Source organism: Chrysoperla carnea, chromosome 1 (genome assembly GCF_905475395.1).
Source record: "Chrysoperla carnea chromosome 1, inChrCarn1.1, whole genome shotgun sequence".
NCBI lineage: Eukaryota > Metazoa > Arthropoda > Insecta > Neuroptera > Chrysopidae > Chrysoperla > Chrysoperla carnea.
Window position 1 is genome coordinate 127,773,541 of NC_058337.1, and position 23,246 is coordinate 127,796,786.

General features: G+C 29.3%; 3 protein-coding genes across 5 annotated transcripts; all 3 read right to left on the reverse strand.

The window, feature by feature from the left end:
* Positions 1-1,090: 1,090 nt before the first annotated feature.
* On the reverse strand, positions 1,091-3,907 carry LOC123290967 (probable cytochrome P450 304a1). 2 transcript variants are annotated; one of them, XM_044871372.1, is made up of 6 exons: positions 3,780-3,907; positions 2,681-3,105; positions 2,356-2,625; positions 1,976-2,271; positions 1,591-1,708; positions 1,091-1,522 (listed from the first exon to the last, which is right to left on the reverse strand). In XM_044871372.1, exons 1-6 carry the CDS (start codon positions 3,877-3,879, stop codon positions 1,190-1,192), a joined length of 1,542 nt encoding a protein of 513 aa, XP_044727307.1. In that variant the 5' UTR covers positions 3,880-3,907; the 3' UTR covers positions 1,091-1,189. The 2 variants fall into 2 exon arrangements, with proteins under 2 accessions (XP_044727307.1, XP_044727308.1); XM_044871373.1 differs by lacking the exon at positions 3,780-3,907 and adding an exon at positions 3,304-3,470.
* A 1,438-nt stretch (positions 3,908-5,345) lies between these two features.
* Positions 5,346-7,515, reverse strand: LOC123290969 (probable cytochrome P450 304a1). Of its 2 annotated transcripts, none has more exons than XM_044871376.1 (6): positions 7,400-7,515; positions 6,915-7,336; positions 6,576-6,851; positions 5,985-6,263; positions 5,785-5,850; positions 5,346-5,709 (listed from the first exon to the last, which is right to left on the reverse strand). In XM_044871376.1, the coding sequence occupies exons 1-6, from the start codon at positions 7,491-7,493 to the stop codon at positions 5,383-5,385; spliced, it is 1,464 nt and encodes a 487-aa protein (XP_044727311.1). In that variant the 5' UTR covers positions 7,494-7,515; the 3' UTR covers positions 5,346-5,382. The 2 variants fall into 2 exon arrangements, with proteins under 2 accessions (XP_044727311.1, XP_044727310.1); XM_044871375.1 differs by having other exon boundaries at positions 5,349-5,709; positions 5,785-5,902; positions 5,968-6,263.
* Positions 7,516-12,860: 5,345 nt separating this feature from the next.
* On the reverse strand, positions 12,861-22,752 carry LOC123290972 (Y+L amino acid transporter 2). The gene is made up of 10 exons (XM_044871378.1): positions 22,605-22,752; positions 20,491-20,678; positions 17,467-17,689; positions 17,159-17,274; positions 15,713-15,938; positions 15,605-15,649; positions 14,768-15,092; positions 13,875-14,024; positions 13,048-13,225; positions 12,861-12,949 (listed from the first exon to the last, which is right to left on the reverse strand). The coding sequence occupies exons 2-10, from the start codon at positions 20,660-20,662 to the stop codon at positions 12,870-12,872; spliced, it is 1,515 nt and encodes a 504-aa protein (XP_044727313.1). The 5' UTR covers positions 20,663-20,678; positions 22,605-22,752; the 3' UTR covers positions 12,861-12,869.
* Between the last annotated feature and the right edge of the window lie 494 nt (positions 22,753-23,246).

The following is a 23,246-nucleotide window of genomic DNA, read 5'->3' on the forward strand; positions in this document are numbered from 1 at the left end:
TGTATTATCCCCTGGTATTAAGAGAAGATCTCTAGACAGTTTTTTTCTTAAAATTCTTGGGATCTGAGATATGAAAGTGGTCAAATTTCAGTCATAAAAGGCTCGAAGAATATGTCATTATCAAATTGAATGGTTCTTCAGGACAAAAAAAATGTTCAGTACCTTATAAAATTAAAGCTCTAGATAATGAATCACAAACAGATCAATGCCTTAATGCCTAATGGAAATGGTGCATGTTATAAAAGCTTCGATTCTTCGACATTGAATTGAGGAAAAAGCAGCATGACGGATACATCTATCAAATTTATTTCAAAGACTATTATTTCATAACAAAATTATGAATAGAAAATTTGACAAGATAATTACACAACCCTTCATCAAGTAAATCAAGGTAAGAAAACTATCTACCATAAACTTATAATTAAGTAATAATCATGCAAAGACTTATAAATATTGATACTAGCAGTTATTCGCACGTTATTCGTTGGACAAATTCAACTTTAAAAAATACCTCGTTATAGCCCGCTCTCGCTTATCTTTCCTTTTGCTCATAATTTCATGGGTTTAAAATTTTTTGTGGGGAACCCTATTTTTTTAAATAAAATACAGCCCAAATTACTTGTTGATAATATAGCATTCGAATTTTTAAAATCGGTTAAGCCTTTCATTTAAAAATGAAGCGTTTTCATACGGGTGTATCTTTGTTTTTCCGTCAACACCCATTTTTAAGGAGGTATCAAAGGCATGAAAAATGGGCGGAGCAATACCTGGACAAAATTGACCGTTCTGTAGAAAGAGATAAATCGAATGTACGGCCAGTAGTTGCCTCTTTCTAGAATTTCTACAGACCTATAGAAAAGACAGATTTTCGCCGCTTAGTCACTTTGTCTCATTTCTACAGAGTGGTCAATTGGTGGTAAATTTATCAGTAATACATTAATACCAACTTAAAAATTCTACAAAAGTTGTTACTTCTTAGTACTAGTCAAATTAATTCATATAAATTAATTATTTTTTTTAATTTCTTAAATTATGAACACATATTATGGGAAAAATGATACAATAGTTTTAAAAAAATTATTGCTGATTTGACAAGAGTTGTACGACTTCGGTACTGCCATACTACCTTAAGTATATTTCGCAAAACAAATATTATTTTTAAAATTATATCACATAAGAATTTTTTTTTTTAAAAACGTGGCTTAGCATAAATCCAGAACTCCTTCGGTGCAACATTAATACCATTAATATAATTCTGATAAGTTGTTTCCGGCAATGATTCACCATCCGGTACCGTAAATTGAAAATTTTGCATTAACATTGACAAAAATAAGAACATATTTTGCCGTGAAAATGTTTCGCCTACACAAACCCGTTTACCAGCTCCAAATAATAATGCATAATCTTTTTTCACTAAATGTCCATTTGCATCGATAAAACGTTCGGGTCGAAAATTTTCTGGATCACCCCATAATTTAGTATCCATATTTGAACTGTGATTTCCTGGTACCATAAATGTCCCCTGCAAGGCATTTCGAATAATTATACGAATTCTATTTATAACTACTTACTTTTGGGTTGAAGACTTACTTTTGGGATGAAGTATCCTTGGAAAAACGTATCCTGATTACATTCTCTAGGGATTCCTAAAGGATTTAAAGCATCCATTCGTAAACCTTCTTTGATTGTAGCTTCAGTATAAATCATTCTAGAACATACAAATAGAATGTTAACAAACTATATGGAAATTCAGCTTCGTACTAGGTTTGGGCTATCCCCAAATAGTTTGTCTTCCAAACTGCTGCCAAATTAGGGAGGATTTCGCAACTGCGTTAGTTCCCAAACGTTGGTCTGGTTTGAATGCCTTACTCACAGCAAGATTGACATTAGATATGCCATATTTGGGCTAAATCAATGCCTCACTGAAGTTTCTGACGGATGAGGGTAAGCTTAAGCTTTTTATTCGTAAACTTACTTTGATCGGTCGTCCAATGTTGGATAACGTCCTGATCCTACTACAGTATCAATTTCCTGTTGAATTTTTGTTTGTACGTGAGGATTATGTAAAATTCGTAGAAATGTAAACGCTAGAACTGTAGTATTTGCAACAATTGATGGAATTAAGTGATCGACTAATGTTAATAGAAGTTGATCTTCTGAAAATGTTGAATATGTTTCGGGATTTTGTTTTTTCAATTCTAATAAATACTCATGTATATAACCAGTACTGTGATCCTCACTCAAATTGTCCTTAATTTCTTTAATATAGTCCTGACAATATCAAATAAAAATAATTATTAGTCTTAGCAAACAAAATACGGGCTAACAATTTTAAAAGTCAAGTCTTTAATTTACCTTGAAAAAATCAACTAACTCAAAATGACTTTCAAATGTTGGAACATGGCCAGATTTATTTGGCCATATATATCTCAACCACGGAGTATACACTAAAGCTCCACCTAAAGGTTCTCCGGATCTTTGAAATTTCAATGCATTTTGAAATACTTTATGGCTTTTATATGGATCTGAATACGTGTCTCCGGTTAAAACATACCAAAAAGCATTAAAAAATCCGGAAAATAATCCATGTGGCAGTAAAATATGAAATTTTTCTTTGCAGACAGTCTAAAATCATATTAAATTTTATTCGGGATTGAAAATATGAAAAAAACTTTCTTACCTTTTCAATTTCATTGCTGGGCCCGTTACATATCATCGTCATTAATTTTTTAACTTCATCAGCTACAACATTTTCCAAATTTGGTGACCTTCGACCCAATCCAAAATCACGCATTGTTCGTAATGAATAACGCCGTTGTTCTTTCCAAAAATCACCATATGAGAAAAATATACCTAAATTCTCTTGACCAAATGCACGCTTTTTTATTACAAAATTTACTTGACGATTTGTAAATTCTGACCGCGTTAACATTTCATGCGTTGTTTCGTAATTTAACGTTATAACAGCGGGTGTTTGTCCTAAATAGAATCCTAATACATTTGTTTTATAACGTTTGCCCAATTCTCTTAATGCCAAATGTGGAAATTTATAATTTAGTGCTAATAGTATCCAATAGCTACCCCATATGGGTAATCTTGGAGGTCCTGAAAATTATGATAAATTTTAGAAAACTTCCTTATCCCAATGAATAAAGATTTTTGAATATCAAACAAGAGTCCAAGTTTTTTTTTAAACACAAATGTTCTTTAGGCATAGAAGGATTTATCTTAAAAAATCTTTAATCTAAGTAACCTTTGGCGTAAATAAAAAAAATTCTTAACTGTGTCGTCGGCTCTGATTACCTTTCATTTCGGGAAATAGGACAAAACATTTTTAGGTACGAAGAATAAAAAATCCTTTTGGGATGGAGGAATGATAGCCATAAAGCTCTTATCCAGCTTTATCAAACATACACAAATATACCCGAAAGTCATTTACACCATTACGAGCATTAGAGAAGTCCATTTTGTGGCCGCTCCCATTACCCTATGTTCCCCTACATATATATAGTCGATTCACAATGCTAGAGAAAATAATTTATTAAATTTAGTCAAAGTTATTTATCGTTCCATTATGTCAAGAATTTCGGTGCATTTCTCATTTTATCATTATCAAAATATTAAAAAAAAATAAAATAAAATAAAAAGCCCCCTCCCGCTAAAAAAATTATCTTAGAACACTAATATCTCTAAAGAATAATATCTCTAAAAGTTAGTCCTTTTATTGCATCAACCACTTTAAAAACACATTTTCACATGCTTATAATAATATAACTTACCTGGTGGAAAATTTTCTGGTCTTGTATATGCATTTTTAATAAGTAAATATATAATTAAAAATATAAGAATAATCAATAAAATAAAAATAATTAATGACATTTTTCCCCGTAATATATTTCAATAATTATCACAATAACAAATTATTATAATATTGTTTGCGGGATGAAATTTGAACTCTTTTATTACGATTTGTATTTACAAAGATTATTTTCACAAAGGTCAATATTTATCGTAATATTTTTATTATAAATGACCTTTTTTGTAACAATTATACAAGTAATTAATATTAATTATTATAATAATATTGTTTTTAATATATTTAGAGCAATTAATAATAAAATATGTAATTTTAAAAACTATTACTTTGTATTGAAAGTTATATATTTGATCGATCCTTTTTTTAATTATTTTATCAATTTGTAAATTAGTTTAATGACTTTCATTTTTTTTTCTGAATTTGAATATTTATCCAAATCATATTCGACCTTTTATTTAAATTGCAATTATTATTACCTATAATGTTATTATCAGTGTTATTTTGGCCAAAGATATCAAACTCCATAATTTTCCGAGTACTATGACAGTAAGAAATTAAGGTAACTAGGTGGGTTATATTTCTCGATGAAGTTTTCTTGCCCGTCTTACCTGTTGAATGAAACTGTTATTTTCAAAAATTAATACAAAAATACTTTAGGCAAAGCAGTTCAAGTCCAGGGAGGAACAGTTGACAACTCCTCTGAATGCGCTCATTCGCCTTTTCCTGCTTCGCTGGACAACTTCAAGTACTTTATATAATATAAAGTATTTTTTTCCAGCACTTTGATCATATCGTCATTATATAAATACCTCATTAAATATGACCTCTGAGCTATTACAAAAAAAATTTAAAAAAAGGAGTTATAAAAAATACACGCGAAGCAATTAGATCAAATTCATAAACTTTTCAGCTTTGTTACGCCAGCCACACAAAGTACGAAAATCGCATTTTTAAAATGCCAAAATTATAGGTACTTTTTAGGTTCCAAATAGGTCAGAAATTATGTGATCTGTAATTTACACCACAACGCAATGAAAATAATTTGAAATAGAATGTTAAGGAAACACAATTAGGTGCTTATTAAGTGCTAAACGGTCAGGATCGTGAAAATTTCCTAGTTAATAAACGAAAGCCTCGATAAAAAAAAGCCTCGGTTGCAAAACAACGAATCTAAAAATCAGGTCTCTCTTAAACTAGGACGAATGCTTGGTCAGGTATAAACTAAGCGTGGTAATTAAGTGCTAATTAGGTGCTTGCAAGAAATTAAGATGAAAGCGGTCATAAATAAGAGGAAACAAATTTCGGGATAAAAAATAATTTGAGACTATATCACATCAACGATCAAAATAAAGTGCTAATACAACCGAACGGGTTTCTGTATTTTCTGTATTGTTTTAATTACAAATTGGGTCCCCAAATCCTCCCTCTGCTTCTAATTCAAGATTTGAAGTGTTCTTTATTTGTGAAAGTATAAAAAATAAATAAATATTCGAAAAATTAAATAAGTTTTATTAATTTACAAAAATATAATACTTAATTTTGAACATATAATTAATTCTATAAATTTATTTCCTAGGTATACATTTCACCCAAAAATCTTTCGGACTGATAACTAAACCATTCAATCGATCATTTAAATCGGGCAACGGATATCCTTCAGGCACAGTCAATTTATAATTTTGTAATAGACCTGTATAAATTAAAAACATTGTATTACGTGCAAATGTTTCACCGGCACAAACACGTCGTCCCAAACCAAATGGTAAACTTTGATCTTTTGCTAAACCTTTACCATCTTCAGTTACAAATCGTTCTGGTCGGAATGTTTCTGGATCACCCCATACTTTTTCATCGTGATGCATTTGCCATAAGTTTGTTATAACTATTGTGTCCTATAAAAATTCAAAATTATAAATTATACTCGGAATATACAGGGTGGTCTAAGTTATGACTTAGTATATACATACTTTTGGAATATTATAGCCGTGTAAGGTCGTATCAACCAATGTTGAATGGGGTACACCCAATGTGGCTAATGTATCGATTCGTAAACTTTCTCGTAACGTAGCTTCGCAATATGGTAAGCTAAAATTGAAAAAACCTTTTAATTAAAAAAAAAACCTATTTAAAATGAAGATAACTATATATACTTTGGTCGATCGTCCAACGTAGGAAGTCGTCCACTTCCAACCACTGTTTTTATTTCATTATAAATTTTATCTTGAATTTCTGGATTATGTATTAATCGTTCCACTAGCATTCCAAGCTGAGATTGTACTGCCGATGATGCTGGCATCAAAAGATCCGCAACGATTAATAATAATTGATCGTCGGAGAAAGTTGTGTAACCGCCAACTTCTTTTCTGGCTTTCATTTCATTCAAATAAAAATCAATAAATCCTTCGGTTTCTGTAAATCCGCGATTTTTACGTTGTTTGATTACGTCCTGGAAATTTATTAATTTAAAAATATTAATATTACTGCTTATGATCGATGGTAAGACATATTTCAACGTAAAACTTTTTTGTGAATTAAAATTCTTGGCTTCGTATAATAAATTTTAAGGTCAGTTTTTATGACGGTATTCAAATATTTCGTTATGGATAAAATGATCCCCTTTATATACGCTTAAATGATCCCTATTTTGTGTGTCAAATTATAATAGGTAAATTGATCCCTCATCATATGGCAGGTCTTGAGATTTAGATGATTTTTTATTATATTTTGGTAAAAAATGTAATTCAAAAAATAAACTCACCCTCATAAGGTCCATTAACGCTTCATGTCCTTTGGTAATACCATGATACCCACTTAATTTTGGGAAGATATATCGTAACGACGGTAAAATTGAAATTATTCCTCCAGTAGCGTCGGCTGCAAGTTGAAATAATATCGATGATTGAGTTGTTTTACGTAAAATTGGTCGAGATTCTTCAGGTAATGGATGTCCAGTTAATACAGCCAAATATGAATTTATAAATGGAGCCGCAAAAAATTCGGGTAAATAAATTAATCGACCATCTTTCACGAGACCCTAAAAATAAAAAAAATCCTTCTTCAATAAAAATTATTTTTCAAATAATTTATTTTTATTTACCGCATTATATGGATTCTTCGTCCCTTCTTCAATTAATTTTATCATAAGTTTTGTTTCATCCTCAATAATATACTCCAAACGTTCCATACGCCGTCCAAAACCAAAATCTCGCATGTATCTTAATGTGAAACGACGTTGTTCAAGCCAAAATGGGCCTTCAGTGAAAAAAACACCTAAACGTTTTGCCCATGAACGAAGTTGTACCGAATATGGAAATGGTCTTCCATCAAAATCATTACACAGAAATACTCGTCGAATTCCTTCTAAATCATTTACACTAACCGCATTATACGATCCAATAAATAACGCGACAACTTTTGAGTTATATTTATCACACCATCGTTGAGTTTCGACATAAAAATGTTTAACATCCCGTAACAGCAAATATAAATAACTTCCAAATATTGGAATACGAATCGGTCCTAAAAAATTATTAGAAAAATTTAATTAAAAAAATTTTAATTAATTTTTGCATTTGAAAATACCTGGAGGGAAATTTTTTGGTCGTGCCAATAAAAATTCCAAAATCCAGTATGCAAAATATGTAATTGCAATTACAACAATTAATGGTGAAACCATTGTTAATTTATTTTTTTACGGCACTAAAAAATAATGGTAGATATATTTTTATTAATATACTTTTTATAGAAATTATTTTTAAAATTATAAAAATAAGTAGGAAATTCCAATAATTATCATTTGCTTGCTCTAAATATTAAATCCTATCAGTTATAACAAAGAAGTTTTTTTTTTAAATTTTTTGTTTTTTTAAATTATCAGTCATGCAAATACAAAATAGGATAAGATGTAGTATCTAGAATCCTTGAATCATTCTTTTTTTTCTTAGAAGATTAATATTTGTATTGAAATGAGGGTATTTTATGAGAATACAGATAGGCTGAAAACTGATTGTCAATGTGGTTTTGTTTTCGATTAAACCAAAGAGTATAAGATAGAGGCAAAGGCTTCCATTACTGGCAATGTTAAAAAAGAGTATACGAGTTTCAATGACTCCTGGCAACTTCCCTCATTACCTTCCCTCCCCATAATCCACCCACGGAGGGGACAACAAGACATAATCTAAAGGGGAGACATCGTGGACAATTTTTGTTCGATTTCCTTCAATTTTTGATCGTTTTTTCAAAAAAGTACAGGATTATTGGTGAACATTTGTCGACAGTCCCCAACCCCTTTCGTTTTGCCGCCAATATCTCCTTCGAAATAAATTAATAAGGTATATTGCAAAATATGTATAGATTGATTGATATGATAATAATATAATCATTATTTGTATGCTGAGTAATTATTAAACGTGGATAAAGATACGAATTCGTATCATACAGCGATATCTATTTCTTTTAAAGTACATTTTTAATAACGTTATATACCGTATTTTTAAGAAGTAATATCTTAAAGGTACGTAAATTGAGAGTTACATGTCATAGCGTATCTTTTACGAATTGAATTTAAATATACGAATTCGTATCTTTATCCACGGGACATTATTAAAAGTGAAATAGAACACACGATCCCTAGAGGGTATCTTTAAATATGTCACGTTTATAATAGTTATTAAAATGATAACAAGTCACGCTACTATGAAATAATTATACAGATTACAGAGGATATTTTTGCATCCATACACAGGGTGTATCTATCGGATGCTGAGGTACGCAAACATTTTGTATAAGGAACATGAACCCGGACCAGGACGAAACTACAGGCCAAAACTACAATAAAGCAACCGGGACAAGGTAAGGAATTTAAAAATTTTTTTCGAAATAATTTAAAAAATTTGAAAGTCTATTTTCTTACTATAATTCGAGAAATTGAGAAAACGAATGATTTTTTGCTCCAGGGTCTTTTCAACTCTAAGGTTACCGATTTTGGGCATCCAAAGCATAATCATTTTCACTCAACAGAAAATATGCAAAAATGTTGGAAGCAAAAATTCGCTAATTAATTTTAGCACACTCCTGTTTTAAACTTCGCCTGGCATACATTTATATTCTTAGAAAAAAGGTCAAATATTGATAAATATAGACAAAAAAAATAAAATTATTTATAATACCAACTATACGAAGTATGACTAAAAATATCAATAAAAATATAAACAAATATTTGAATTACTAGCATGATACCCGCGCACTTCGCTGGGAAATTAGCTTTGCTTTTTAAATAGAAATTTTTGGATGAATCGGGCGGGTAACTGCCAGTAAATATATATAAATTTAGCCTACGTTTCATTCTGATATATGAGCTATATTATTATAAAGTTTCATTCAAATCTATTCAATACTTTTAGCGTGACAACGTAACAAACTAACAAACAAAATCACTTTCGCATTTATGATATATATAATAAGCATTTATTTTGTTTTGGGATTTTTAAATAATATTTTTCAGTTCAATTCGTTAAAAATTATTTTTATAAAAATATTTATCTTAATTTATTGACATAATTAAGCAATCACTTTATCGGGTATAGACGTCCTAATCAGAAACTTGAATATTTTTACATTGATGTAGAGTCTAAGTGCGCGGGACCCGTTGCATTTATTATTGTTACAACGTGGTTAATTGGTTACTCCGGTACTGATCGACCACTAGACCCACCAATATGAGCTTCCCACCCCCACTTGTGGTGGGAATTTATGATTTATCCTTTTGTTGTCTATTACCTACCCGATCAGGAATTCAATTGTTTGCATTTTTAAGTTAAAGCATATTCCGAAAAATAAAGAAAAACTGAAAAATTAATAAAAATATTTTTTTCCAGAATATGCTGTAATTTGCATAGTATTTTCTTTTTAATTTAAATATGTTGTAAGAAATACTAATTTTCTTGTGATAATATCAGGATAAAATTGTTAAATCTATAGTCACGTTATTACCATATCGCCAAATTTTTATTTGTAGCTGGCTAATTTTTATCAAATCCAAAAACAAAAAATTAGTCGTATTTATAAAAAAAAAAATGTTTACAGTTTATTATTTTAATCACGCTCAATTAAAAATTAATTTTTTAACAATTACATAACAATACATACGTCATGTAATCTCAGTAATTGAATTTTTTTTATCATTATTGAATTGTTTATACAGAAATAGAAAATAATTTTTAACAAAATTGAATACAAACAAATTTTCTCGAATTTTTACAATTTTCTTAAGAAGAAAAAATCGAGAAAATAACAAGAAAAATTTTGTTTCGGAACTTGGTGCTTAAAGTATAAGGTAAATTTGACCCAAATAGCTAAAATATAGCCTAAACTAATATAAATTTTTTTGGAGCGATTCTAGAGATATTTCCTAGAAATAGGATGGCGAACCAATAGCACGCTACCGATCGTATAATAGAAACATTTAATATTCATCATTAAAATAGCTTTCACCCTCGGACTATCTATTTCTGTTATCTATGAATAACCTAAGCATCAGCCAGCCAGTTCAATAAACGGTACCATCGTAACCATAGTGGGCACCAGGATGCGAAAATCATAAGTCGATCAACTTGTGCCTTCTAGGTCTCTACACTTCGATGCCACCCACCCTTTGAGGTATCGACCGAAATTGCTATAGTATATCGAAATATAGATAGATAAGCAATTAATATCCGTGACATTCTGTGATACAATGCTGAAAACATTTATTATTTGGAAGTTAATCTGAAATATTAAAATAAAATTAATTTTATTAATATAAAAAAACAAAAAACAAAATAAAAATTTTAAATATAATTTATTTTTAAAAATTGTTAACATATTTTTAAAAAAAGAAAGCTAATTCTTATCATTTTTCAAATAAATACTGTGTATTGTAGTATAAACGTAACACAAATTGTTAATTTCTAGAATACATCTTACAAAAATTATTACCCCATTTAGATTCTATAATCTACCTGTTTTACAAATCGAGATCAAGTATTGAAAATTTCTCGCAAGCATATGTCAACTTAAAAAAGACACCCTTTATAGTTCTTTTTTCTATCAGTAGATAGATGGAGTCTTTCTTGGCATTAAAATATCTATAGTCAAGCAACGAGCTTTACGAAATTACTCAGGAAACAAAAACATTATATATTCAGAAAAATCGACCGAGAACCCATTCATATGAACAGTAATTAAGTTAATGTCGCTGTAAGACTAAAAGAAGTCCTGTTCCATTTGAGTTTTTATCAGGAAGTTAACTACAACGTATTTGAAATAAAAACTTAATTGAGATCCATTTTCCATAGAGGGGGGGGGGGGTAATAATTTAAATATTTTTTTAAATACGAAGATAAAATTAATTCATAAATACTGAAAATTATTACGTAATAGTTCAACAACAACAAAAATACGTTTTTTAATTACATCGAGATTTCTAATTCTTCATAATGAGAAGCAATAAATGTTGAGGCACTTTTTTTTTATTCGCAAACAGCCTCAAATCATTAACTTTAAAAAATATGGCTACCAGGTGTTGCAATAATCATTAACTTTTTATAGAAGAAAATATTTCATTGTAGAAAAATGCAAGAAATTATAGGATTCACCAGGGCGTCAAAACTGACTAGGTTTTTTTATTAAGTTTTTATAATCTTTGGTACATCCAAGTTTTATTTTAATATGTGATGTGATTTCTAAAGGTACCTGTACACCTTAGAGCTGGAATATTATTTGCGAATTTTTTTTTTTTTTGTTCACGCCTTAAACAACCGAAAATGAATTTTGTTTTCATAACATTTTAATTCGATTTAATTCAATTTTTTTGTCTAATGTTCCAAAATTAACGCAAGAAGTAATATAGAAAAAACCCAGGTTTTTAATTAAAAGCTGCAAATAAGACTGCAAAGACTGCTGAGCTGCCGGGACTGTTAACATAAGCTTCAGATCAAAACGTCAAGTAAAAAATTTAACACTTCTAAACCTCACGATTTGGGCCATAATTTGTACGAAAATTGCGATCTATAGCTGCCAAATCCTTATTATTTTAAAATTTCGCCTAATAGTAAAAAAATGCGATGTTTTTCTCGTAGCTTTGCATTTATAAAACTTTAAGCTAGGTCGCTTGTGTTAATATCGTGAATGAAAAAGGCTAAAAAACCCGTAGACCCGTGTTAACTCGAACACATAAGAGGTATTTACAATCCATGGATCAGAGCACACACTTTTAGAGTGAATACAAGGGCCAATTGTCAATAAGAAATTTTGTCCGGGGATAGTTTTATCATTGTCAACACTTGAATACAAATTTAAATCTTATGTTAATTTTAGAACAATCTTTATAAAAAATAATTTAAACTTTTGTAATCCGACTTGATTTAATCCGTTCTTTTACGTTTCAATCAGATATAGAAATTTCTTTCTTCGGTATACCAAATAAAGCTAGAGCAATCTAAGTAGAGCGAGTTACCTGTGTAAGTTGAAAATCCTCTTTATTCCGTATCACCAGTGTACAAGTACTTAAATTAACAGTTCCAAAATCTCCTTATATTACATTTCTGACAAACCCTAGAAAACTATATCGACATTCACAAAAAAAAAAAAAAAATTAATCGTAAAGACATGATTTTTTTTTTCAAAATACTTTAAAAAACAAACAAAAAATAAGAACGAGATTTAGTAAAATTTTCATAAAAATTTGTTGGTAACAACCGCATGAGATTCACATGTTTTCAATAATAAAAAATACAAAGATTTTAAATACTGAACTCTGCAATATCAATATTTCTCCGTTTTTTTTTGTTTTTTTTTTTTTTATTGTACCGTTACTGAAAGATAAAAATTGACAGCGATCGCGCGTTGAGTTACATTTTTCTCACTTTGTTGAAACAAAAGTCCAGTAGTTAAAATCTTTGAAAATATATAAATAATTTAGTAGTTTCAAAAAGCATCCTCATAGAGGGCATACAATATTTGGTTATTTAATTTCAAAAATAAAATTAAAAACATTCTTTGTCTTCCTTTTTTTTTATTTGCTGTTATTGCCAACGTCTTCATCTTCTTCTTTTGCTGACAAAAAAAGTTTTTGGCTTAAAGCTGTCATTGAATCTAAAATTTAAAAAAAATGAAAGGAAGTGTGCTTACTTTATATCTTTTAGCCGGAAATAATATTATGCGTGAAAAATTAAGTTTTTTTTTTTACTTACCAACAATATTCGTAAACCATTTTGGTTTATTTTTCCAGGCTACTCCTGCATAATAGGCTGGTACACCAGTTAATGTAATTAATACTCCCATACCCACTTCATATGGGGCTACGTAACAAGGCACAACGATTAATAAAATACAGACTAGTACAAAAAATATTGGTATTCCAATATGAACCTGTAAACAAAAGAAAACTAATCAATTTTACAAGCTTTAAAATCTTGTTTACTTAGAAAAACCCGATTACACAAAGAATATGTTCAAAACAATCGACAAAATATTTCACTAGGAATGGTTAACTAGTAAAAAAGAGAATTGTCAATGAAGGTGAAGTGCTTGTGCACTTGATTCAGGATACTTATTATCCGAGTTGTGTCGAGTTGAATCATCGCAATATTTTAACAAATTTTGCTTAACCTTTTCTCAACAAAATGAACAATTTTGACGAAGACTCTTGCATTCAACTTTTTGAACTTGACTTTTCAAGTTTGCATGATGAGACGAAGTTCAATTTTAGCGAAAACAAATTGCCAATTTCGATATTTAAAAAATGCTTCGCGTTCTAGCAATTTTGACTGCAACAACAGCGATGAATGAAGTTAGCCTACGCTCAATATACATCGCTGTGTGGAGGTTGATGCGCTCAGAGTTTTATTCTTTTTCTGTATCTCGTAGAAATAACTTATTAAAAAATAGTGATTCAATATCATATTTTGACATAATAAAATGTTCTCTTACTCGAAAAAAGAGTTTCTTGTTTTTATTGATTTTATGGCCTAACATAATGTACAAAGTTTGACCCTCTCCTCCCTTAGATAACACTTACTTTGATTGGTCTAGCTAAATTTGGCTGTTTATACCGTAGCCATAATACAGCTGATACTGATAATGTGATAAATGTTGATTCCACAATTGTACAATATGTAATTAAAACGTAAATATCACTGGTACATAACATCAGTAATGATAAAATATTCTGAAAAATAATACAAAAGAAAAGTTTATTCGGTTGTCACGATCAAGAATTTAGAAATACTGTGAACCTGTGGTAATCCGACAAACGTTTTGTAAAACGGTGTCGAGTTATCAAATTTATCGGACCAGTTCCGCCAGAGACCCCTGTAGTCCGGCTACGCTTTTTGAAAAAGAACACCTTGTAATTCGACAAATTACATATCAAAGTGGTAAGATTTTCAACCTTTGAAAATATACTAACTGGATTTGGCAACAGAGTGAAAACCACTTCTCAAAGAAGATTGAGAAGGATAATAAATGCGAGAGTATGATTATTAATGCGCATGTCTTAGTATATAATATAATATCCTGGCGCGTATTTACAATATAATAATTGCCATTTAATAAATATTATTTAATAATTAAACTTTATTAACCTGTGATACATCTCTACTTTAAAATATTCCTTGCAAATAAAACAATATCAAACCATTTTTTAGAACAGAATTAACTAAACAAACAGTAACTATTGAAGCAGCTGACTTCCGTCAATACGATCATGCGCATTGAATACCATGCTCTGGTAATGTGTTTCTCTGTCAGTTGTTTGAATGTTGTATTGTTGCATACTTGGTACACGTTGAGCCTATCTAGTTTACAATATATGATCTAAAATTTCAACCATTCGGATTACAAGGAGCGTTGGATTAGACATGGGCGCGAATTACCACGGGTCTACTGTACATAAAAATTCGAATAACTTACCAAAAACACCAAAGATGGTGTTGGTGTATAATGATTAATATTTATATGCGATAACATTGCAGGAAAATGACCATTTCTAGCACCCACAAATAACATACGTGACGAAGTCATAATATGTACACTTAAACCACCCAAAGCTGAAATGGCAACCATTACGGGTACAATCCATGACATTACACCTAATATTTGATCACCGAATGTCACAGCAATGGCAGTAGATGCAATCATTGCATCTGGTGTTAGTACAGCTAAATATGCTACATTCGCTAATACGTAAATAAATGTTACTAATGGTAATGATATAAATATGGCACGAGGAAGATTTCTGAAATAGAAATGAACAAGAATTTATAATATTTTACTTAGAAATCTATGATTTTGAACGTTTTCAGTTTTTCTTTACTGCAGTAATCTGGATAAGTCTGAATTAAACAGTCCAAAAACGTTGAGAAAATCAGAGTTATTCAGAGTTTCTAAGACTTATTAAGACTTATTCTCTCTTCAAATACTTTTTCCACCAGCGTAAATCAGTCAAAAATGCTCAGATAAGATTAACTACAGATTTTAGCACCGGACATTATCAATTTAACTACCATCTTTACAATTTGGAAATGGGGAAACCTCTATTCATATAATTTGTACCTGAAGAAGGCATCCGTCATGAAGAGTTACTTTAAAGAAACTGTGAATGTGCTACGTCATTGCCTCAATACAGTTTATTTGCCAAGAAGCAATCCTGCGTTCAAAAGAGGCGGATTATACTGAATGAACGACTTGGTTGTGTATTCCCGATTTGCTAAATAAGTGACAATTCATAAATTAAATTTATATACATACTTGTAAGGATTTTTTAATTCTTCAGTCATGAAATTTAAATAGTTCCTGAAAATAATTCAAATATTTAGCATGACTTTCTTTAAATTCCAACCATTCTTATGAACTTACCATCCAGAATATGAAAATATACCCGAATAAAATGATTTGGCAATTTTACCAGGTGATGTAACAGATCCCTCAAATGAATTCTCAAAATGTGATGTATTACCTAAACCCATATAAACGATACCGGCAATTATAATTATCGATAATGCAGCGATTTTACAAAACATGAAAACATTTTGTAATTTTGTTGTTGATTTTACGTCAACGCTATTTATGAAAGATAAAATTGCTGAAAATAAATAAATAACAATTTTAGAACAGGCAAATAATTCATCTTTGAATTATTAAGTTTTTTTTAACGAACAAAACTCAATAATAATCAATATTAGAAAAATCATTAATCTGAAATCTATCTGGATCCAAGAGCTGACCTTATTAAAAACTGACCCATCTTAATAATAATAAAGAGTAATTTTTTTAATTTCCTACATTTTAGCGTCCTTAAAAAGACTGATTTATAAGTACTGAAAGTAGCTCATATCCTGAAAAATGAATGGTCACTTCCGCTGAAAATATGCAAGCCCAAAAATGATTCCACATCTATTATGAGATGGTAGATAGGTCTCAATAACGCTTGAGTTACTACACATTTAGCAACGTGGACTCCCTTGCTATTACCTCTTAAATGTAGGAATCCTTATATTAATTGTAATCCTTGAGATATCATTGTTCGGGCATAAGACAATACAGACAAGTGAAAAGAAACAATTGACTGAGTTAATTGTTGAAATACCATGCATAGTCAGTGTTGATTTCTTTATCACATAACACATACAAAAATGTATAGACAGTGTTGATGCGCAATCGTTTGTTTTTTTGACGTCACGTAAATAACAAAAGATATTCACTTTTAAATAGATACACACACAACTGACATTCCTATATTAATACATACTATAAAATTTGCACCTAATTAACGCCCTCGTGGGTAAACAGTGATGTTTACAAAAAAATGTTTCAAACAAAAGTTTTTTATTTTTTTATAAGGAACATTTTTTACATTTAAACTTTTGTTCTATCTCTAACGGTTTACAAGATGGGTCCTACGGACCCAAGACCCAATTGACCTATGATGCTCATTTACGAACTTAACCTCACTTTTTACGTCCTGAGTACGCTGTAAAAATTTCAGCTCAATATCTTTTTTCGTTTTTGAGTTATCGTGTCCACAGACGGACGGACGGACAACCGGAAATGGACTAATTAGGTGATTTTATGAACAGAGCTATGACAAAATTTTTTTCCTAGCATCATTATTTTTAAGCGTTACAAACTTGGGACTAAACTTAATATACTATGTATATTTCATATATGCATGGTATAAAAATTAACCCACTTCTAGGTTGTATAAAGCCCTGTACTCCTTAAGTTTTGTAAATTATATAAAATAAAAATTAAACTGTATTGTTATCAGGAAGAGTCATAGGTAATAATAAAAATAATTCTTACTTATTGTTGCAGCTGCTAATAAATTAACACCCATTGATGGCACTGTACAATTTGGGAAAAAAGGTTGTATCACATAACTTGCAAATGTAAGGCCCATAATGGCATTAGTTGTAGGTCTAAAAATATAAAAAATTTATTTTACAAAGATAGAAATTATTTCTTCATGTTTCCGTTTCGTTTTAGCTTTTTTTATGGCCCTTATTTTTTTTCATTTTTATCGTCGGAGAAAGGGGAAGAAAAATTCTTCTCCTTGTTGCTTACGTATTTTATGAAAAATAGTAAATAAAAAAAAAAAAAAAAATACTTACACAAATATTAGATTCGCATCCCATAAATATAAGAATGCTGGTAATGGACCAAATGCTTCATATATATAAGCATAATCACCACCAGATTTTGGTATTGATGTGCCTAATTCGGCATAACATAATGCTCCAACCATACTCAATAAACCACATAATACCCATATTACAATTGATAAACCAACAGATCCAACTTCTTTGATTACACCTTTTGGTGATATAAATATACCTGTAAAAAAAATTACAAATTTAGAACTCTTAAATGTTTGAAAAACTGTAATAACGAGCATAGATCTCAACATTTTGTTTAGAAATTAGGCACTATTCAGAAAATAGGGAGCAGTGTACATATAAAATTGTGATCTTATATGTACAGGAAGATTGCAGAAAATGTGATACAGCATGACCAGGGAAGTTAAGGATCCGAAAAGAAAAATTTTTGTCTTTTGCGTCAAATAAAATGTATAGCGCTTGTAACGTTACATAAATATAAGCGTAGATTCATGAAAATTCATAAAATGTTAAATTTCAACCGTTTTTGGTCGTTCGGAAACTCGTCTGTTAGTCTGTTTTCCCATAATATGATAAAATGTTTGGGAAGGCGTTTCAATTTAAATTTTAACTACTTTAGAATGAATTATTAGACCAAAAGTGGCTATAAATACTATTTAAAACAAAGTCAAGGAACCAGCGATTTAACGGCTACCTAGAAAATAAATAATTAAATAAGGGTAGTATGAAAAACCAAAACTTTCCGGAGTCTGGGAAGTTTTGTCGACAATTTCATTAGGCAAGGAATTATAATACCAAATTTTTCAAAAGAGAACGTGATTTTATAATCTTTATCTATTTAAGTTTTTTAGCATCGATTTAAACGTACGTTATAGCCTTAAATAGAGCTATAACGTGTGTTCAAATGACGCTCGTGTGAACAGATTATAATTATTTTTCTGGATTAAAATGGACAATGAAATAGTAAATTTATCCTTGAACGCAATATGAATTATAAATGGTTTTTTGAACAAGTAAGGAATAGCTAAGCTAAGAAATGTTTATAATTAATATAATTGTAAGCAATTAATATCAATTAATGTTTTTAATTAAATTTAATTTATTTTTAAAATAAAATAACGGCATAATACGGGTTTAATACTTTGTTATATCATATCAAAATTTGTTTAGATACTAGTCTTGTGTACTTTTTAGGATTCCGTATAGCAACGAAAAGAAAGAAATTAAGAGGCTTAGAAAAGAAGTTACTTAGAAAAAACTGATCTTCAGGCCTTAAAATAATAATGTATTTAATAATTATTTATTTATTTTAATAAATTAAACAATTTTTGCGTAGTGTTTATAATTAATCGATTACAAAAAATTATTTTAAATAAACATTTTGATATATAATTATTATGATTCATTGTCGATAAATGTAAATTTCCAAATCAAAATATTTGCAAATTTGAATGATATATAGACTTTAAAACGCTGACAAAATATTTCAAGCCATTGTTAAAGTTGGGCGCCCCGGTAGTATATCGATTTACGAAATTCTTAAAAGGAAACTGATGGTCACAGCATTGGTCCTCGGAGCATAACCGAATGAAGATTAATTAAGATTTTTTTAAACTAATCATTTTCCTAGTCATTTACGAAAATTATCATGCCATATTTTCTGGCAGAACTAAATAGCCGCCATACCGTCGCAAATATGCCTTCGAGGCGGTATGTCAACTATATTTGAAACCGCCGAGAATGTAAGATATGATTTTTGTGAATAATAGAAGGAAAATCTTAAATTTAAAAAAAATAGCCTGAAACAAATAAAATAACGCCTGTAACAAATACTTTTAATCGGCTTTCAAATACGCCACGACCACCAACGCTGCAGTCATCATTGTCCTTTCAATAATTAACTCTGGATCTCCAGGTCTATGAATAAAGTATGCAGATTCTAAAACGAATAATTAAATGGGTATGTCGGTACCGAATCTTTTTTTAAAAATACGGGTGAATGTTTACAAAAAAGAAAACAAAAGTTTTAATAAAACTGATAAAAAACCTTGATAATTATTTAACACTTTTGCTTTATTGCATACATAGGCGCTCTCTATCATGAATTTTTTTAAATGTCTCTTACTTGAAAAAATTAAATTTTTCCAAGCAAGAGATGGTTTCGATTAAATCTTTGGTTACCGTTTTAGTGCCTAAAATTTCAAACCATCCTTGAAAACTCCTCGGGTATTTGGATATTTTGAAAACGTAATATATTCTTGATACGATCGAATTATGGTTATATGAAAGATGGCATAACTCTGAAACGACATTAAATTAAGAGTAAACTGAAATGTTTAAATTTAACAGGCTGGACTCTTGGTAGATAGCCGTAGTAAGCTACCCACATTAAATCAAACAAACAAAAAATTGATTTTACTAACAGTTACCCAAATGAATTAATTAATGTTGACGCCTATGAATTATAAACAAACTATGAGACATTTTATATTTTATCATCAATAAAATAAATATATCTATTAAATTACAAATTCAATATTAATATTTCTTTGAATAATTTATAATACAAATATTAATTAATGAATTTTTATGCAAAATTTTATTACAAAATGTACCAAATAAATAGAACTTATGTAATATTATAATAATATGATTTTTATAATTCACTTAATGCAAATTAGCTCGTCTAATTTTCTTTTTAAAATTTTCCACTCAAACTTCTAATCCCATTTTGCATTAAAATTTCGAACTAAAAATAAAAACATAAACTTTTTTGTCTTTTTTCCAACTTAAAAATTTTTTTCCCTGGCTCGGTTACAATATAAGTTAAAATTGTGTCTGAATAATACAACAAACCCTCAAATAAAATATCGCAGTGAAGTCGCTCCATCCGTTTAGGAACCACAATGCCATAAAAAGATTCGCTTACAGAGAAGGGTTTGAATGTTATATCATTATTTTTTCGAACAGACTTAAAAATTAAGGAAGGATTGATAAATTAATATAAGTACTACTAACCTGATCCCAAAATAATTCCTAAAATAATTGCAACACCTTCCAATAAACCTAATTCTTTTTTCATGCGAACTTTCTCCTCTGGCGGTGATACAATTTTTGGTGATTTATGATTTTCCTCCACTGGACTTATTAACGGCATCTCCGTAGGTGATTTTAATTCTTTTGTCGCCATTATTGTTAACAAATTTCTAAATTAAAAAAAATAATACAATAATTTAAACAAAAAAATAATCCACTTACGAATTTTTGTAATAACCAAATTTTTAAATCAAATTATCAAAATTGAAATTTACAATGTCAATTGAAAATGCTAACTGAAAAATATTATTTGAAAATTCAAATATTATTTCTATTATTCGTTTTAATAATAATTATAGTCCGATTAAATGAAACTATAAAATTAGCAAATTTTCTAGGTTTAGAACTATTATGGTCATTATATGAATTTTTTTGAGACATAATTTAACTTTTCTCAGAACTTATTATATATTTTTCGAACTTAAGAATTTCATTTAAAATGGGGTGTCAAAACACTAGTAGATAATGATAAAATCCATCTTTCGAGATAAATGTGAATTTTTTGAGCTTACTTACGAAGAAATAAAACCTTCTTTTCACATTTATATTCACCGATCAAGTTTTGGAAACTGGTTTGCACGGGCGAGATTTTTAAGAGAACCCGTAATGAGGGTCTTCAGCACGTCTTGTCCTAAACTTAAAGGCCTTCTGTGTCCGCGGATTCTCCACGAGAAAAACTCGTCACTTACGAGTTGAAATGATTTCTGGTGAAAGATGCAATTATAAGAGAATCGAGGTCATAGTTAACACAAAAAGCTCCCAGCTTCTCTATCGGAATCGCTTCCTGGATCGATAGTTCAAAATTTACGAACCCAAAAAGTTTATGCCTGACCCTCTTAAGACCTCTTTGCGTACAAATAACATGTATGAAGGTTTCAACATACTTCCTGTAGGTCTGGATTTGCCGTCCCTAGGCAGTTGCAAAAATTTTAATGAACTAATATAATTAAAAAAAAAAAAATCTTTTAGAACCCTTTTCATTCATTGCAGTGAAATACATATTTTCTTTCATTTATCCTGAAAATTTGAATTTACGAGTTTGGAATAATCAAATACAACAATTTTATCGTAATTTTAAACTTGATAGCATCTTTTCTATAAATCTGATACTTATTTACTGGTGTATAAATATAATTACGTCATTATTTGATAAAAATATTATTACTTAAATTTAAATAATATTATAATGTAAGAGGTTTCATTGTTTATAATTAAAGATACATTGTTTAAGTAACGAATATAATTTTTAATTAAACCAATTCTATACTTTTGTGGTTTATTCTTAAATCGAAAATTCAAAGGGGTTTTTTTTTAGAAATAACTCAAATTTTTAAAAACATTTGAGGATCGTTTTACTATATTCAATTGTTTCATAGATCAATAAAAAAAATTATAAGTACACAAAACTTCCAATAATTCAAAAGCAATTCTTAACTAGATTCGAAAAAATATTTAGATCTATAGTTTATTAAAATTAAATTATTCAATTCAAAAGTTCGAAAAATCAACGATATTTAGAAAACGCGAACTCTTTAAAAACATTTGACGATCATTTTAAGCTTAATGATATTCAATTGTTTTAGTTTTATTAATTATTTTTAAAAAAATTCAGTAATCTAAAATGAATTTTCATTACTACACCGAATTTTAATTCAATAAATTTTTAATAACTATTAAATTTAATAGAAAGGAAAAATTGCAATTTTTTATTATTGTTTACAAACCGGTCATCAACCGCAAGTCCACAACCGTTTAATTTAATATTTTGACTGACTCACAATATCCATTTATCACCAAACCGGGTAATGCCAAAAAATTGTATTATTAAAATATTTTTATAACACAAAACTGATAACATAAAATTAGAAAACAAATTATAATTTATATTAAATTTTTAAAACTTAAAATGAGTGTAAAAACATTGCAAAAATTTCAATTAATCCTTTTAATTAGATTTATTTCATGCAAAAACAATGAATGTGCTTATTAAATATTTTAAATTAAAATTAAAAAAAAAATAAGGTGAATTATTTAACCTTTTACTCGCTCCGTATTAATTTTCTATGTCTTTATTCCAAAATTTTCATAACCTTTTTCTCATTTTCCAATAATTTCATCGCCTTTCTTGCCTATTCTTCAAACAAACCACGTTGTTGCTACCCTTTTGCCAATGATGCGCACAAACTTAGCCGAATTTAAAAGGAACATGACTACACATGTAAAAAAACATTTTAGTGTTATGTAGTAGAAAAAGAAAAATATCATAATTACTATAATTATAACGTGTTAGAGTGAAACCGATACATTATGTAAAAATAAGGACATCTAAAAAATCAAATGCAGATGAGAAAGCTTATTTTGCATAACCTGTTACAAAACAAAGAAATTTTTTATGTTAATTTCATAATGTTGATTCCTTGCCAAATTTCCTATAATTACGATTTTAAATGTCATGAACAATTCTTTATGTATGTACACAGATGGGTCTAGAACAGGAATTAATATGGAACGGGAATTCATGGACCTAGTATACGGAATCTAGATTCCTACATGCAAGGAGTGTGCGAATAGCTTTATAAACAGCGAAAAGCTGAGTAATCACTTTAAGAATATTGAAGAAATTGTTTTTTAATTTAGCCTCGAACTGATTCAACGTAAAAACGCATTGGATTTGAAAT